The sequence below is a fragment of the Rhopilema esculentum genome, chromosome 18, assembly GCF_057945365.1.
Source record: "Rhopilema esculentum isolate cy_ngs chromosome 18, ASM5794536v1, whole genome shotgun sequence".
NCBI classification, from domain to species: Eukaryota; Metazoa; Cnidaria; class Scyphozoa; order Rhizostomeae; family Rhizostomatidae; genus Rhopilema; species Rhopilema esculentum.
This window is the reverse complement of record NC_142832.1, coordinates 4,373,401-4,389,605: the sequence shown is the minus strand read 5'-3', so window position 1 is coordinate 4,389,605 and position 16,205 is coordinate 4,373,401. Positions and strand designations below refer to the sequence as shown.

The 16,205-nt window shown below is 40.0% G+C and overlaps 2 protein-coding genes across 8 annotated transcripts in view; one reads left to right on the top strand and one right to left on the bottom strand.

Moving 5' to 3' along the window:
- The window catches only part of LOC135696792 (uncharacterized), a 48,422-nt gene that overhangs the window by 20,788 nt on the left and 11,429 nt on the right, over positions 1-16,205 (top strand). For 5 of the 7 annotated variants that reach the window (XM_089113828.1, XM_089113827.1, XM_089113824.1 and 2 more), the window contains 5 exons: positions 24-217; positions 13,231-13,556; positions 14,091-14,265; positions 15,118-15,366; positions 15,421-15,678. In XM_089113828.1, coding sequence (XP_088969954.1) covers positions 163-217; positions 13,231-13,556; positions 14,091-14,265; positions 15,118-15,366; positions 15,421-15,678 — 1,063 coding nt within the window. In that variant the 5' untranslated portion in view covers positions 24-162. The other 2 variants (XM_089113823.1, XM_089113822.1) reach the window with 1 other exon arrangement.
- On the bottom strand, positions 8,104-8,934 carry LOC135680948 (uncharacterized; the record flags this gene model as incomplete). Its single annotated transcript, XM_065195203.2, has 1 exon — positions 8,104-8,934. A coding segment is annotated over one exon (831 nt), but the record flags the coding sequence as incomplete, so codon positions are not given.

Below are 16,205 nucleotides of genomic sequence, written 5' to 3'. Positions count from 1 at the left end.
TCTGGCTCCCAATTTTTTGATAGGTTTCCAATGCAACAAGTCTGACGTTTAGGCAAACTGCTAGCTGTATAACTAGTTGATTCTGTGCGCAATCTTGGTGCAACCGCCGATAATATTCAACCAAGCTGATGACATCTACGCCAAAGAATATGGATTATATACATGATTAAGCAGGTCAGATCCGCGGGCAGGTCAGCATTGTTCAATTGCTGTTTCGGTAAGTCAATACCATCAACAATCGCGAATCACTGATTCGAAACAACCAAATCAGTGAATGTTTGTCTAACAGTCGAGAATTCGTAACAGGCGTTGATATAATTGTTTTCATTATCAACAATTGCCATTTTCTATTGTTGTGAAAAATTACACTGATAATGTGTCGTTTCAGTGACCCTATTCATGGCTAAATTCATATCCTTTTGAGATTGTGCCTCAAACCGCCTGTCAACTAAATGACAAATTTCAATTCTTTTAGAAACAGTCTAGGACGTATAACGTAGTTCTCTTGCGTCAATATATTTCTACATTGAAGCCCAACACTCGCTTTACATTCCCCTAAATTGTCCCTAAACGCGGAAGGGGGTGAAGGGAATTTTATGGGTCACCATCTTTTTATGACGTAGAGTTCAACTGATTCCCGCCCAATGCGGATACACATTTGTTGTCTCCAAAATTCCCTTTTGTGTCTATTTCAGTTTTTGCATAAAATCGTGGAGTCTACGTGGAGCAAAAGTTTCCTTTAATCGAAGTTGTTGCCACAATACTTTCCTGATATTAAGGTTTATCTTATCAGAGATCTGTTCGCTATCATGGAGATTTTAAGTAGACTGGGATTTTAACAGACCTGATGATATCTAGTGCATACCAGATGTTATATCTAGTAAACTATGCTTATCAGACATAAGATTTCTTATCTCAAATAAGGGCCTAAAGCTATTACTGTTTTGACATTGTTTTGAGGCCATGTTATTCTCTTGTGATCACTGCCATAGCAAAACATGTGGATTCCACTGCCGTATTACCAATCTTATGTTTATGCAATCGTTTTTGCATGTTTTGCACCTAAATAGCACATTGGAACTGTCATGCAACTTCATAAAGCTTATCAGCATTTTTCGTCAAAGGCTTTCTGTTTATGCTACAAAAAACAGGTCAATATCTTTGCCTTGTTTTTGCAAACAAACCGGGATTGTCACGGTTATGCAGTGTACAGGGAGGCAGTACCTATGGCGACCTCTTGACCTAAGAGACAGGTTGCATTCGAACGGTGTTGGTACATTGCTATTTGTGTTTGCAATCAAGCGTGAAGCTCGCTAAACTGCTGCCCGTCCTATGTTTGTCGTTTTATTTTCACAATGTTTTGCGCATTTTTGAAACAAAAATTAAACGATTTAAACTGAAAGATCGAGGATGATCAAGAATGAAACTTTGGTTTGGTTACTTTGTTTGCGCGTGTGTTTGTGCATCGTTGGGGAGAGCTGCCACGAACCAAGACGTTGACGGCACGATAGGTAAGTAGGCCGTAAAATCGTAACTAGCGATTCCTTTAATCTTTAGATAAAAGCGTATTTATGTCTATTTGGTATCTAACGTATAGCCTTTAAGTTATTCGTGATCAGTTCTTGCATAAAAATGATATCAGATACCGATTTTTCCTCTCTATTGCTCAGGCGTGCTCACGGAAACTTTGTATTTTATAGAAAATGTCAATTCATTTTTGAGTTCAACATTATCTTTTTTTGTCTTATTTAAAACTATGATTCGTGTTGCCGTACATGTTCGAATTAAGAAACATAGTCAACTGTACTTTTGTCTTTAAGTCTATCGTTAAGGTTAATAATCAAGGCTTGATATTAACTCTTTCACAAAGTAAGTTAGATTTTAAGCATAAATTCCCTTTTCGTAATTCGAAAACGTATTGAGTAACGAAGTCACGTTTCTGAAATTCTTCAAGTGAGCTTTGACAGAGTTCATAAGCCCTATGTCGGTCTCAGTAAGTGAAAGTGTTTCAATGACGTAAATTTCAACCGGCTCATTCAATTTCAAATTACTATCTAAGTAACTAATAGCGAATAGGCCTGTTCGAGACTGCGACTCTTTGCTCCTGATATGCACCCTATGGGGCTGAGACACTAAAAATCTTTCGTTAACATTGGTGTCTTTGCGTGAGTTGAGTTAAAGGCCTAGTTTATCTTTGCATTCAAATTACAGAGTAACTGTGATCTTTGACTATGATATTTTCAAACCCTAGGAGCAGGTGTGATCCTAGGAGCACCCTAGGTGCATATCTATTTGCTTATGAGCCTTAGAAATCTTCTTGTTTTCTTATAGTTTGGGTGGACAATGACAAAAAGGAGAAGGACATAACAGTCGGAAAGCCCACTACGGCTGGGAGTGAAGACTTGAAGCTCTGGAACTTTGCTGATAATCGCATTAATAATGTCGAAAGTGTTGATGAAGGGGAACAAGATAAAAACAGCAAAGTATCAACGCCGAAATATGTCGGGACGGAAGATACCCCTTCTGTTTATGATAAACATAAGCCTAAGGTATCTACGAACAATAAGGACACTGTAGATGCAGAGTATATAAGTGATGAAGAATCCAATGGTGATTCCCTTGAAAATGATGATCATGCCTTAGCATTAGGAAGCTTGTCTCTTGGAGATTCCCCTAAAATTGATAACCAAAATCATGTAGGCGCAGAATCCCCGGAGTTCCACGAGGACTATCAAGAAATTACGCGAAGTTCTCACGATACCAACTCTCACGTTACTGCTATTAACTCTGAGGCTGAAGAACTTGTAAATGGCCATGGGCAATGGCAAAGGTCTGAATTTGAAACATCACCGGAAGATGATGACGAAGACGAAGATGACGATGAAACCGAGGCTGATGAGACTGGTCAGACAAAAAGCCTTGTCGAAAAGCGCCCAAAATCTTCTCATAAAAAGCGCCCAAAATCTTCTCATAAAAAGCGCCCAAAATCTTCTCATAAAAAGCGCCCAAAATCTACCCATCGTAAAAAGAGTAAGAAAGCAGCCAAAGGGCGTGCGAAAAGTGTGATTGGAAGTCGCAAAAGCAGTGTAATACCCGATGCCAAGGAAATACGAAAGGCGAAAAGCATGTTATATGATGGAGTTCATGTTAAAAGGGATGATATAGGGAGGCTTACGCCGTATGATGATGATGATGTTGAAAATGGGGAATTAAGGGAGAAAATGGGGAATTATGCACCTGACGACAAGGAGATATCTGAAGTCGTTTCGCACTTCACTGATAACAAGAAGGAGAATAATCATCGTATGGACCATGACGAACTTCAGATGCACCTCGATGATGAGGCTTTGAAAATGGAAGTTAAGGCAATCGAGGATGAAGATTCTAACGTAAGGAGTGTGCTTCAGGGGTCCTCGAAATTTTCCAACGATCGCAAGCTGAATTACTTCGAAGGTGATTTTGAGAAGGATATTATCAAGAATTTCGGGAAATCAGGCTTGGAACTACAAGGGATTAGAGACAGTAAAGGTTTCGATGCCAAAGCTAGAAAGGAACGTAAGGATGATGATAGAAGTGATGAAGATGGGCCGGAAAATGATGAAGAGGAAGAAAATCGTGAAAGAAAATTCAAAGAAGACGAACGAGAAAATGAAGATGAAAAGGAGGATAATGATAGAGAAAATGATGAATCAGCAGAAAATAGAAACATGGATAGAGATAGGCCGGAAAATAATGACAGTGAGGAAGAGGAAGAACACGGCGATAGGAAGGACCTTGTGACGGAACACAGCGACTCCCAAGATGGAAGAAAGTTTAAAAAATCACACAGAACCGCCAAAAAGTACAACTTCTATTCTCCCACTGGGAAATTAGGAGGTGATATTTCACCGACAGAAGAAGCTGAAATGGGTGTCAATATTGACAATCAAGCGATGGAAACGGAAATTAAGCAGATTCAAAATGAAGATGCCAAGGTCAGTGCCGCTCTGGAAGGAATAGGAAAGGGCCCTAAGCTGGTCGATTTTGATGAATACTCGTACGACACCCAGGATTCAATGGCAGGCAAAGCAGCGACTCATCATAAGTTTAGTGTGGAGATAAATCCGACTGAAGAGGAAGACCTAGCAGGAAAGACAAATCAGAAACATGAGATAGGGCAGGGAGACAAAGGATCGTCCGACTCGCCCCTCGGTGATGATATACGCGCTATGTTGCGGGAAACCTCTAGGGTGCTAAATGAAACCAATGCAGTGCTGAATGAGGGCAAAATGGCTACCCATAGGTCTTCTGAAGTTTTAAACGCTATGATGCAAAAAAACACTAGCGATGCAAATACTAATGCGACATCGATGAATGAAATGCCGTACAATGCAACTGTCAATAACACAGGAAGTAATGAAAATGCAAGTATGATCAATGGGAGTGCAACTGTAAATAGCGGCAATGCAACTGCATACAACACTAGTGCAACAACAGCAAATGTAAATGCTACAACTGGGAACAGTTCTAATATAAACAGAACACAGAATGAGTTTGTTCCTCCTGACAGTGGAAAGTTCTTTGAATCAGAGAGTGCTAAATCGGATGATGAGTATATTGAGATGGGACACTTGTCTCTCCCGTCGAAACGTGATATAAAAGCTGCCAAATTGAAACGAAAACAAAAAGGAAAAGGTAGGCACTTCAAGTTCAACTCAAAGCATGCTATGAGAAAAAGTAACAGAATAAAGAATAAGGCACGTGTCGGAAAACGGTATACGAATGGTGAGATGAAAATATTGAACTTGATGTACAAATCACCCATGTTTGCAAGTGTTCGCAATCATATTGAAAAGTTTCGTCAACAGCAACACGAGAAACGGTCCTATACACCATCCCTTAAGACAACGTACAGGAGATTTAAGAAACCTAGGATTGTGCGAAAACGAGGACAGTTCACCAAGAAGAGGATAGAAGCTGGCAAGAAGAGAGGCAGTGTTGAGGAAGGGATGACCGGAGGTAAGATTAAAAAAATTAGATTTTAGTACAAATTAAGTCTTCGTACTGCGGTTAGCTTTGGAAACAGATTTTTTCGGAGTATTTTACCGTCTACGTGTTCTTTATTTTTATAGTATCCGAAATGATATTGTTTTTGCATTTTGTACTGGTTAGTAGGATGTAGCCCATATATGATAATGAATATGTGTCAAGATTAATTTTCAATGTCAGCCTCCTCACTGTAGTATCTTGAAAACAAAGTCCGGAATGGTTCTTGAGGAATTTAGACCGACAGCTCTTTAAACGATTTCAGCATAAAGAATTAGTGCATAGATAAGTTTTAAGATAGACAGTCGTTTTCAAATCTGCTTTGACTAACATGTACGTGAGAAAGCAAATTCAAAAGACAGTTAATCCTTTCAGCTAATCTTTTCTAATGTTGTGAGTCAATTTCAATTTATAATCACGTTTCATTTTGTTATCGTTATTTGTAAGTCAATATCGAACTTTTTGTTACATTTAAAAAACCGTAGCAATTATTCATCACGATGATAATCAAAGTACCTTGGTTGCCGTAAAAGTCATAATCATAATCCGAGTTAATCATCATCTCGGTTGCCGTAATCATCATAATCATGATCAAAATCATCATCTTCCCTGCTATAATCATCATCATTGCTTTGATCATCCATGACCGTTGCCAATACCAATCGTCGTCAAGGGAACCATCTTTTTCGGCGTTGGCTGGTCGAGGTTCTCTGTTTTTCTTGCAAGCGAGCGCCAGTTGCTTCTCGAAATGCTTATGAAGTGAATTTCAATTCTTTAATCTTGTTTACTTTCACAAGAAACCAAAAAACTTTCTTGGATTTTTTAATATCGCCATTCCATCCTGAGATATAAATGCTTAAGTTCTTGTTGTTAACAAAATGGAGAAAAAGTATCGGTATTTTGTTGTTAGGAAATAAGACTTAACAGACTACTTCATTTATGTTACGAGAAAACATAGATGTGACATCATATCTTGGTGATAGGAATTGCATCTAGAGGAGTCTGGTAACTAGACCTTTGTCGTGTTGACAATCAAGTAGTTTGATAACCAATGACCAAAGTGGAAAACAAATACAAGTTTCTCTTGTACAAAATTTTTTCCCCTTATAAAACGATGAGATCTCAGAAATAGAAGGTGATGTTGATGAAACAAAAAGTCTCTTGGTTCTCAATTCAAGGTAAGCAAGAGTAAAGACTGACAAAATTCACTTCATATGCACTTTCAAGCAGCGACTTGTTCTGGGTTAGTACTTCTGCAATTAACCAAATCGAAGCTCTTTTTTCCTACCAGGTTAGCAACTTTCCTGACAGTAAACATGACTCGATATAGCAAACCCCGTCCAAATCTGATTTTAAGTCGGAAGCGGCCTAAGATCTTAGCCGTTTAACAATTTAACAACGACCTGTCTTTTTCTCCATGCGAAGTACTAATCCAGATGCCTTCTTTGACGTCTCTTTTGAAAATACCAAACGACGTTTTCCATATAACGCTACTGATGGCGTTATCTTGTACATTTAGCGGTTTCCTAATCGTCTCCCTTTCGTTTATCCCCATAGCGATCTCCTACACTAATAGGGATGGAAACGAGTTTATGTTTGCTGTCAGTAAACAATTGCTAACCTGGTCTGAGGCAAATTCAAAATGCCGGTCGCTCGGAGGCGAGCTGTTGAGCATAGGGGACAAGGAAGAGCAAGAGTTCATACAGGCGAACGTTATACCTGAAAGAGCTCATTACTGGATCGGATTTACTGATCAAGAGAACGAAGGAACTTGGCAATGGACTGACAGGTGAGAATAGCTGCTCTTTACGTTTGTGTAAATTGAATTCAGATATTTGTTTGTTATTTGCGAGCATTAATGTAATGTAGAGACTCCACCCCCGGTTTTACGGTCACTAGGGCTCAGTCCCCTTAAGGCTAGGATTTCAAACACGAGGAGCTAAGATGGCGACCTTCAATAAATAATACTAAATTCCAAGCCTACTCGGAACACTATAACTACAGCATGCGTTACCAATAGCTAATCTCAAATAAACGTGATGGAAGCAAATTCATCTTCTCGACTTGTGTTAAACCCAGATGAAGATCAGACAATGAGTTTATCGGTCTCATTTTTTTATATCTTAAAGTTATGGTGTATCTTTAAGTTCTGTATGTCGTGCACATTTATTATGCAAGTCTATTAACCGCTGGTAACTAGAATCTATTGAAATACTTAATCAAAGCATATTTGATATTTTATTAACGCATTGATAATTTGCCGATGGCCGCTCTCAGGATATGATAGATATATAGGTTGATCAATCTCATTTACCTTAAACTTGCCCCTTTTTACAACCCGTACACATATATATACAGATATTTTAAATTCGATGACGGAACACTGGCTCGTATGTTCGATAACGCATGTTAAAAGTAACTGTGGTGCTTCCGAATACACTTGGATAGCTAGTATTGGTTTTAATGGGCTTGGTGTGAGAACAGAAATAATTTGATCTGGAGAGAATCAATACAGACAGGGCCTGAAATACGACAAACACAGAGTTTGTCATTCACATATCGTTTCGTTTTTTGTGGCAGACAAAGATCTTATTTAATAGCATTCATCATCTTTCTTTGTAGGACCCCTGTTCGGTTTTCTAACTGGAGTAACCTTGAACCCGATGACGGTAATATCAAAAGTGGCGAAGCAACTCATAATGAAGATTGCGCGGTTATAAATCCAACGATGGACTGGAGTGATGTACCGTGCTGGAACCGCTTCCAGTTTATTTGCAAGTTACGTCCTGACAACGGACGAGCAATTTCATTCGGTGGTACCATGTCTAATAGTGACATCGGCAATAAACAGTTCGACGAGTTTGCCCAAAGTTTGAAAACCAGTAAAAAGCCTACAGTCCCTACTAAAAAGCCAGTTATTGAAGGAAATGCCAAAACCAGAGAGAAAGGAGGCGAAATGATGCTGAAAGGGTACAGTGGAAGTGGGCCGTCTAGAGGTGGTGACAAAGTAGTTACGATGGAAAAAGGAAAATTAGCTGGTTTTAAAGACGGCGAACAAAGAGACAATGCAGCAATGATTCAAGGGAAACAAGCTGGGGTAAAGGGAGGTGCTGAAGCAGCAAGTAATGGGGGGCCTAGTGGATCTGCTAAGGGTGCATCCTTGATGGAGGCAGGGACAAACGGGCTTAAGCAAACTGCAAATGCATTGAACCAGGCCGCGAAAAATGCTGAACAAACAGGGAAAGCAATGATGGCTCCTGGTAATGCGGCTTTACAAGGAGCTAAGTTTGGACCAGGATCCACAGGGCTTGGCACTATACCAGGTACAACTGGGGCCTCGATTAATGGTAATGCTGGTCTTGGGAAAATAGGCGGGGTTGACGCAGCAGGTGCTGCCCCTGCACAAGTGCAAAAGGGTGGAAATGGTGGACAGAGCTCTGTCAATCTTACCCCAGGCGGTGGTGCAAGTGGTGGTGGTGGAGGAGCCGCCTCTGCTGGAGGGGGTGGGGGTGCCAATGGAGGAGCACCAGGACATGTCGCAACAAACGGAGGCCTAGCACAGGCACCCAGTGGAGGTGGAGCAGGAGGAGGTGCGTCAGGAGGAGGTGCGTCAGGAGGAGGTGCGTCAGGAGGTGGGGTATCAGGAGGTGGGGCACAAGGTGGAGGAGCACCAGGCGGAGGGGCTTCAGGTGGAGGAGCACCAGGTGGAGGAGCACAAGGTGGAGGAGCACCAGGTGGAGGAGCACCAGGTGGAGGAGCACCAGGTGGAGGAGCACCAGGTGGAGGAGCACCAGGTGGAGGAGCACCAGGTGGAGGAGCACCAAGTGGAGGAGCACCAAGTGGAGGCGGGGTTCCACAAGGGAGACCTATTGGTGGTGCTCCACAGGTGAGTGGTGGAGCACCCGCTACTGTTCAACCAGCTCCTACTGTTGCAATGTCAGGTGCACCCACAGCACCCACAGGTGGTGCCCCACAGCTCTCTCCTGAGCAGGCAGCAATGGCAAAGCAGCTGGCAAACCAAATAGCCCCTCAATTGGCCAAGGAATACGCAAACAAATTTGAACCAGATATGGAAATGATCCAAACGATTTGCGGAAAGTTTTGTGCAGATGCCGCCATGGATCTACGTGGCGAGGACCCATCAAAGATAGGCAAAGCTTGTGGTCGAATCTGTGCAGAGTCCCTCATGAAAATGAGTCCTGACGAAGTTATGGGAGTTTTAGCTGGTATGCGGAAAGCAAACAATGCTCCACCAAGTCCCCAAGCGATACCTGCTGCTGCCAATCCTGGCATTCCTGCTCAAGGTGGTGCGCCTATAGGATCGACAGGCGGTAATATGCAAAAGGGAGAGAATCAACCAAGTAATGGGGGTGGCGGCTCGAGCAACTCAGATGGTGGAGGAAACAATGGAGGAGGCAGCAATGGTGGTGGCAACTCTGGGGGTAATAATGGAGGAGGTTCCAATTGGTCCAACAATGGTGGTGGTGGTAGTAACAACGAAGGAGGAGGTGGGGGCATACAGATTAATCTGGGGAAAGGAAGCGGTGTTAACTTGCAAACGCTTGGAAGCATATTAGCCCCCAGTTTGGGTTTGAATATAGAAGGCAATGGAAAAATCTCTGTTGCCGATGGCCAAACCTTGAGCGATAAGATTAGTGATGCAATCGACTCTCTAAAGAACCAGCACAAACTTAAGACGAGTACAGCATCGAAAAGTACAACGCCCCAAGTTGATACAGTAAAGAAGAAAAGTAAAGGACTAGATACTAAGGATATAGATTTGAATAAAAGTGAAAATTTAGTGAACAAGATGAAGGCTGATTTGGCTAAGGGTTCCCAGTTGAAATCCGATGACAATAAAGAAGCAGAGGGCAAAAATTTGAATGTTGAGGCCGCTTCACCTTCGAAGGCTGATAAAGAGGCCACGCATTCAAAAGAGGATGGTCAGTCGTCGCTTGGTTTTGTCATGGGGACTAAACGCGAAATGAAGTATCACAAGAAAACAAAACGAAAACCCAAAAGAAAGAAGAGAAAGCACAGACACCATTGATTATGCATTCTAGATCAATGGATTCAGTGAAGCACTTCTAGGCGATTAAAAGATGACCAAATGATCTTTTATTATGCGAAAGTGGTTCAAGGTTATGACATGTAGGCCCAGTTCTGAAGCCATATAGTTTCTGAATCCACTCTCCCTGCAAAGATGAAAGAGTTTTGTATAGAAATGAATGTCAGAAAAGCCTGTATATTCCACCTTCTGACTAAGTGACAGTCTTTCAAGCAGTTTTATTGAAAAAATTTTTACCCTGTAACAAATGAGTACAGGTCATTAGAGAAGATGTTCAACTAGAAACTGATATTACATACGCACATATTAATCAGTTTTTGAGGACACTTGTTTCATGAGTATGTAAATGAATATATCAATTAGGATCTGTAAGATGATGTGGTACAGTTATAATATATGTGTTGTTTTTGAATTAAAAGAGACTGTTATGTCGTTGAGTTACGTCCTTTAAGTCATTTCCCTCAACGTTTATGAAGAGATCTTTTGGGGCTGCTTTAGGCCCTGGAGAACATTTTAGAAAATGAGAGTGCTTTTTCAAATCCTCGTAGCATCACTAGCAACACTGCCCCCTTTACCAAAGAGGTAGTGGAGAAATGTATTTATGAGTCACGGTAATCTAGCCCTAGACCATTCAATGAAATAGCAACGATATATCAGGTCTCATTTTTCATAACACCATCATCAGTATCAACTTATATAAAACCAATGTCGAAATACAGTAGGGTAAATCTCCTATTGACCCCGGTTGCTCTTTTAAAAATAATTTACCCCCCTCATTTTAATATCATTATAATAGGCAATTCAAGATTTATGCGGGCTTTAATTAGAAAATATAGAATACATAACTTGACCAGAGGATATACTCTTTCTGATAAGCAATGATAACCAGCCAAAACTGATTGTCTTCAGTTTCTAAACAATGCATTCATGCCACTCTTTTTCAACCACTCTCTCTATCCAACACTCTTTTTCTATAAACACAGCTTCTACTGGCACTCGAGAGGTTAAATAGAGAATTTACCCTGGCAATGTTACCTTCCCTTGAAGCTATCAAAGATTTTTGCAAAACTAGAACACAAAATAACATCATGTAGTTTATAGATTTAGCCAAAACACCATATGCAAACGTTTTTTTATAATATCGTGCAAGACCCGTCTTCTCTATAGACCAATATTTTTAACATTCTTCTCAAACTTATCCACTACTACCAGACGTGAGACACGTTTTTAATGATGCTATAGAACGAAATGCATCAAATTATCCCAATACAGAAGAAAACTCGTACGAGAGAAAGGGAAAATCAAGCAGTTAAAAAATATCTAAATTTCCTTGATAAATGATAAACAAACGACATTAGTGCCATTGATTTTAGTCTTGGTGGTCCAGCCTTGCAACCACCAGGGTAACACTTGTTGTTCCTCTATTTACGCAAACATAATATATTATTGAAACATAATATTTTTTGTATTTATTAAATTATTTTCGTTGTTTTACGTGACTAAATCAAGGCCATTTTTTGCCTACTTTTAGCCATTTTAATTCATGTATTTTTGTTGCAATTTAACCAGATATCATTAATTACAATAACCTTTAATGTATAATCGTTTGGCCTTGTTTTTACATTTTGATAAAAGAAATAACCATTATACCTTAGTTTTATGTTTTTGCTAGTATTTTAAAAGAAAATGTATTTTGATATTTGACTTTTTCTGTATATAACCAATTATGATATATAACATTTTGTACTGCTTTATTATTCTTTTTCCTAATGGCTGACCTATCTTTGCAAAGCTTAAAAAATTGTTATATGATACTCAGCTATTCTAACCAGAATCCAATTTTAGGATTGATTTGCTTTGTTTTCATAAAGATCTATGGTTTCCACTGCATATTACTCTACCGTGCACTGGAAAACAAAAAAGATATATTTTGGGGTGGGGGTGTAGTTGACCTCAAGTTGAGGTTTTTCGTCAAAAATTTTTTGAAAATTTTGAGTCAAGAAATTTCGACAAAAAGGGCTGAATTTTCTCAATCAATTATAGCAAGCCGTGAGATTGCTTATGTGAGAGTGGCAAGGGGGGTAATTGGGACAGTCCTCAGAAAATTTTTAAAACAACTTCCTTATTTATCGCACAGCCTCTTTATCGTCTTTTTATTGCTACCCCTCTAATGATACTAATGTTAATTGGAAACTGTTGAAAACAATATATGTCTTAATATATGTCTGCGCACATTGTTCGCGCTTAGACCTTATTTGTTTAGCAAACAAATTCAGACCTTATATATTTGCAAACAAATTCAGACCTTATATATTTGCAAAAGAAACTCAGACCTTATATATCTGAAATTTCCGGCAACAATTTATAAATGTCAAGTGGACACGCATTAAGTTAGAGGAAATAACGTCGATATGAATTGTACAACAGATTTATAAAAGATTTAAACAATATATTTACAATGACATCCTATATTTTGTATAATAGACTTTTGTCCCATATGGCGGGGCATACACCAGCCCCTCTTTAGACTCAAGCACAGTATTATTTGTTAAAAATATTCTTGAAATTAACAACAAGAATATTTGGTCTATGTCTGCCTTGGGGCTGTCGTTGTTCAGTTCTTCTATCTTGAACGCATTGCAGAATTTGAAAGAATAATGCATCAGTATAAGTATGGTTGTGAGATGAGGGGTGCCTAAGGGGTGCTCGTGGGGGTGATCTGGGGCCTACAATTTTTTATATAGGAAAACGTTTGCTTGAATCTAGAACTGCAACTGAAAAATCCAAAAGTCAAAGTAGATCAACCTGTACTTATCTCTTTACCAAAATTTTCTAGCAGAGCAAGCTACTTTTTATCACGCGTACGGGGCGTGTCCATTCAATTTGACATAGAGACGTTTTTATCTTTGCTTGTCTTAACCAAAGCTAATTTTCCTATAATTCATTGAGGGCTTTGACAGAATTGCTGAGGGAAATTTACCCTCGTGGATGTAAGGACTGCCGCGTGCCAGCATAGCGGGCGAAACTGGGTCTAGTAATCCTCTAAAATCTCTAGACTTTTCAACACTGTAGTGATTTAATAGCATCGCCTTCAGGAAACTCTGCTTCTCTTTAAAGCTTTTCTAATTATTTTGCAGGAAAGTTTAGACCGCTAAGGATACTGGTTAAATCTGTTGGTTGTTTTGATCCTCCTTTTGATGGAACCTCGTGTGAAGAAAATGCTGGATCTATTCAACTGAACGGCAACGAGGTCAGTCCCAATAGACAGGGCTTCAATTTTGCTGTAATCGACTTCAAGAGTGGAAAGCTTGAAGACACAGAGGCATTTAACACCCACGGCATCGCAGGGGCATATGAAAGAATGGAGTCATTCCTTGACGGTGTCCCTGATTGGAAAATACTTGTTGCTGCAATTAGAGAAGATGCTAAAGACAATATGCCATTGTCATCATTGGGAAAATTTGTGAGTCTTCTACCATAATTCATTTCTATAGTCCGCAAACGTTAAACTAAAATTCCCTTTTTGAAAAGGCATGTTTTTAGGCGCTATTGATAATGAGATTTTTACAGGACATGTTTTTTCTTGTTCGTTAATATTTCATTTATATATTTATATCTAGAATTGAGAAGTATTCCCCTCTTGCAAAAAGTGCCAGATATCTGCCAAGCAAATGAACAATAAGATATCCGTCAAAGTTGTATATTTTTTTCAAAGAGGGATTTACCTCGCCTATAAAATAATGATTGAAATTATATAGTTGAAGTTTCATAGAGCCTGTTTAGAAGTTAAAAAGAAAGGGTGTGCAGAGAGGATGGTTGGCTTTGTCTTATAGCCATAAATCGAACAAATTCTATATTTATTACCTTTCTTAAACTTGAAAGTTTCAATCCAATCAAAGTTCTCTTTCTATTCGATGATATCTCTTTATCACTTAGCAATCGATGCCCGATTACCCTATGTTACCTCATACCTTTAAATGATGTTCTTATACCCCAGAAACGTTTTGGAGCTACAAAAATCACACAGCCAAACTCTTTGGAGTACCGGTCTGCCTACTCTTTAGTTGGGTTCTCCGGACCAAAGGAGATCATGAAAGACATTAAATGGATTCGTGAGGAACTGAGTGAGCCTTCCAAAGGACCAAGCATTATCAGTGTGCAAGTCAATGCAGGTAAACTCCTACACTTCTACAAATGTTAAGATCTCAACAAACAGAATGAAAACTAAAAAGCGTGGTCAGATGGACTCAAGAAAAACTCGATTTTGCAGTGGAAACGACTTGATTATAACTTTTAAAGGTTTTGTTCTTAAGTCTGCCCAAATCAACTGACACACATACACAGCGATCGCGAAGACTGTCTCTCTTATTACTTAGATTACAGGCCACATATTTTAAAAAGTTCCACCCACTTGGACGGGAGTAACAGGAGCATAGCGTGCGGGGGGTGTGGGGGTGTCAAACCCCCCTCCCCAACTTTCGGAGAACTGATCGTTAGAATCAAATTTATAAAAAAATATTTTATGCCAAATGTAATAAAAGAATTTCTGTCGGTAAGATATGGTTTTGCATCTCTTACACCCCCAAGCGAGAAAGGTTCTGCTACGCCACTGGATGTATACAGCTAAGAATATTACGATAAGACGTTTCAGGCATAACCCCTCATTACACGAGCCATGGCTTTACGTTTTATATGATCATTGTAGTCGTGAATACGTAATGAAAAGAACCCGAAATTTGAAGAAGGGCATATAGTCGAAGGCTCTAGAAATGTAATTTAAGTTTGATTCGATTTATATTTTAACATGTCCTTCTCCTCTTTCCTCATCATTATTCTGCTAAACTTTGTCCTAAAGATCAGCGTATTATTCTTTGTTCAACTTACCACCACGTTAAATAGTTTTATGAACTAGATTTTAATCTAAGACTAGTTCCCTAATTTGAAGCGCAATTGTAATCATATTGTTTGAGAATAAAATGAAAATCTAGAAAAAAGTATATTGGAAAGAATTTTATTTTTTCTAGGCCCTGGACCATTCCAGCAGCTGTACAAGAAAGAACAGTTGCTGAAACCAAAGCCCAAACCGAAGCCTTTAATAGCACCTTCGATCGCAAGAACTACTGCTACCGATCTCGGAGAAAATGATGGCAGCATATCAGGCAAGGGAGAAGAGACCGACTCAGCTGGCGAAGAGGAATTTACTAATGATCATGAAAAGACAGGAGATGCCAAATCTACTGGACTTAATTTCGGTGCTGGTGGAGCTACTGGAGGTTGGGGTGGTGGTGGCGGCGGCGGCGCTGCTGCTGCTGGTGGAGCTACTGGAGGTTGGGGTGGTGGTGGCGGCGGCGGTGCTGCTGGTGGTGGTTGGGCTAGTGGAGGTGGCGGTGCTGCTGGAGGTGGCGGAGCTGCTGGAGGTGGCGGAGCTGCTGGAGGTGGCGGAGCTGCTGGAGGTGGCGGAGTTGCTGGAGGTGGTGGAGGAGCGGCGGGTGGTGGTGGAGCTGCTGGAGGCGGTGGTGGCCTGACAGGTGGCGGTACTGGTGGTGCTGGCGGAGGTGGTGGTGGAGACGGTACTGATGGAGCAGGTATATTGGCAATTTATTCGTATAATTTCAATGTTCCGTATTACAAAGGCAGTATAAATTTGATGAATGCCTTGGAACAACTTGAAAAAAATAACGAGTTTTCTAGTTAGGTTGCAGTACCAGTCATTCTACTATAATGACATACTTACAAACGTTAATTGTGATTACGTAAGTCTGCAGCAAGTGAGATTATGCAAGGTTAAATGAGAGATAAAAGATCCATGAAGAGATAAAAGATATGAGAAAAGATTGAAGATCGTGGTTCGCCCTTTTGTTTACACTAGCACTCTGGAACCGAGCTAATTTTGCTCTGCCATCCGGAATGGTTTTGACCCTGTAACGACCGTCGCGGTGAATAGGACTGTGTAAACGGGGTCCGAAATAGCCTGATTTTAAGAGTGTGAATCGCACGCATGAAAGAAATAATGCGTGTGGTTTCCTTATGACGAAGACTGGAGAAGACAATATGAATGAAAACCATTTGATTGTCAGATGTGTAAATAGCTCATTTATATTAGCAATTTTTA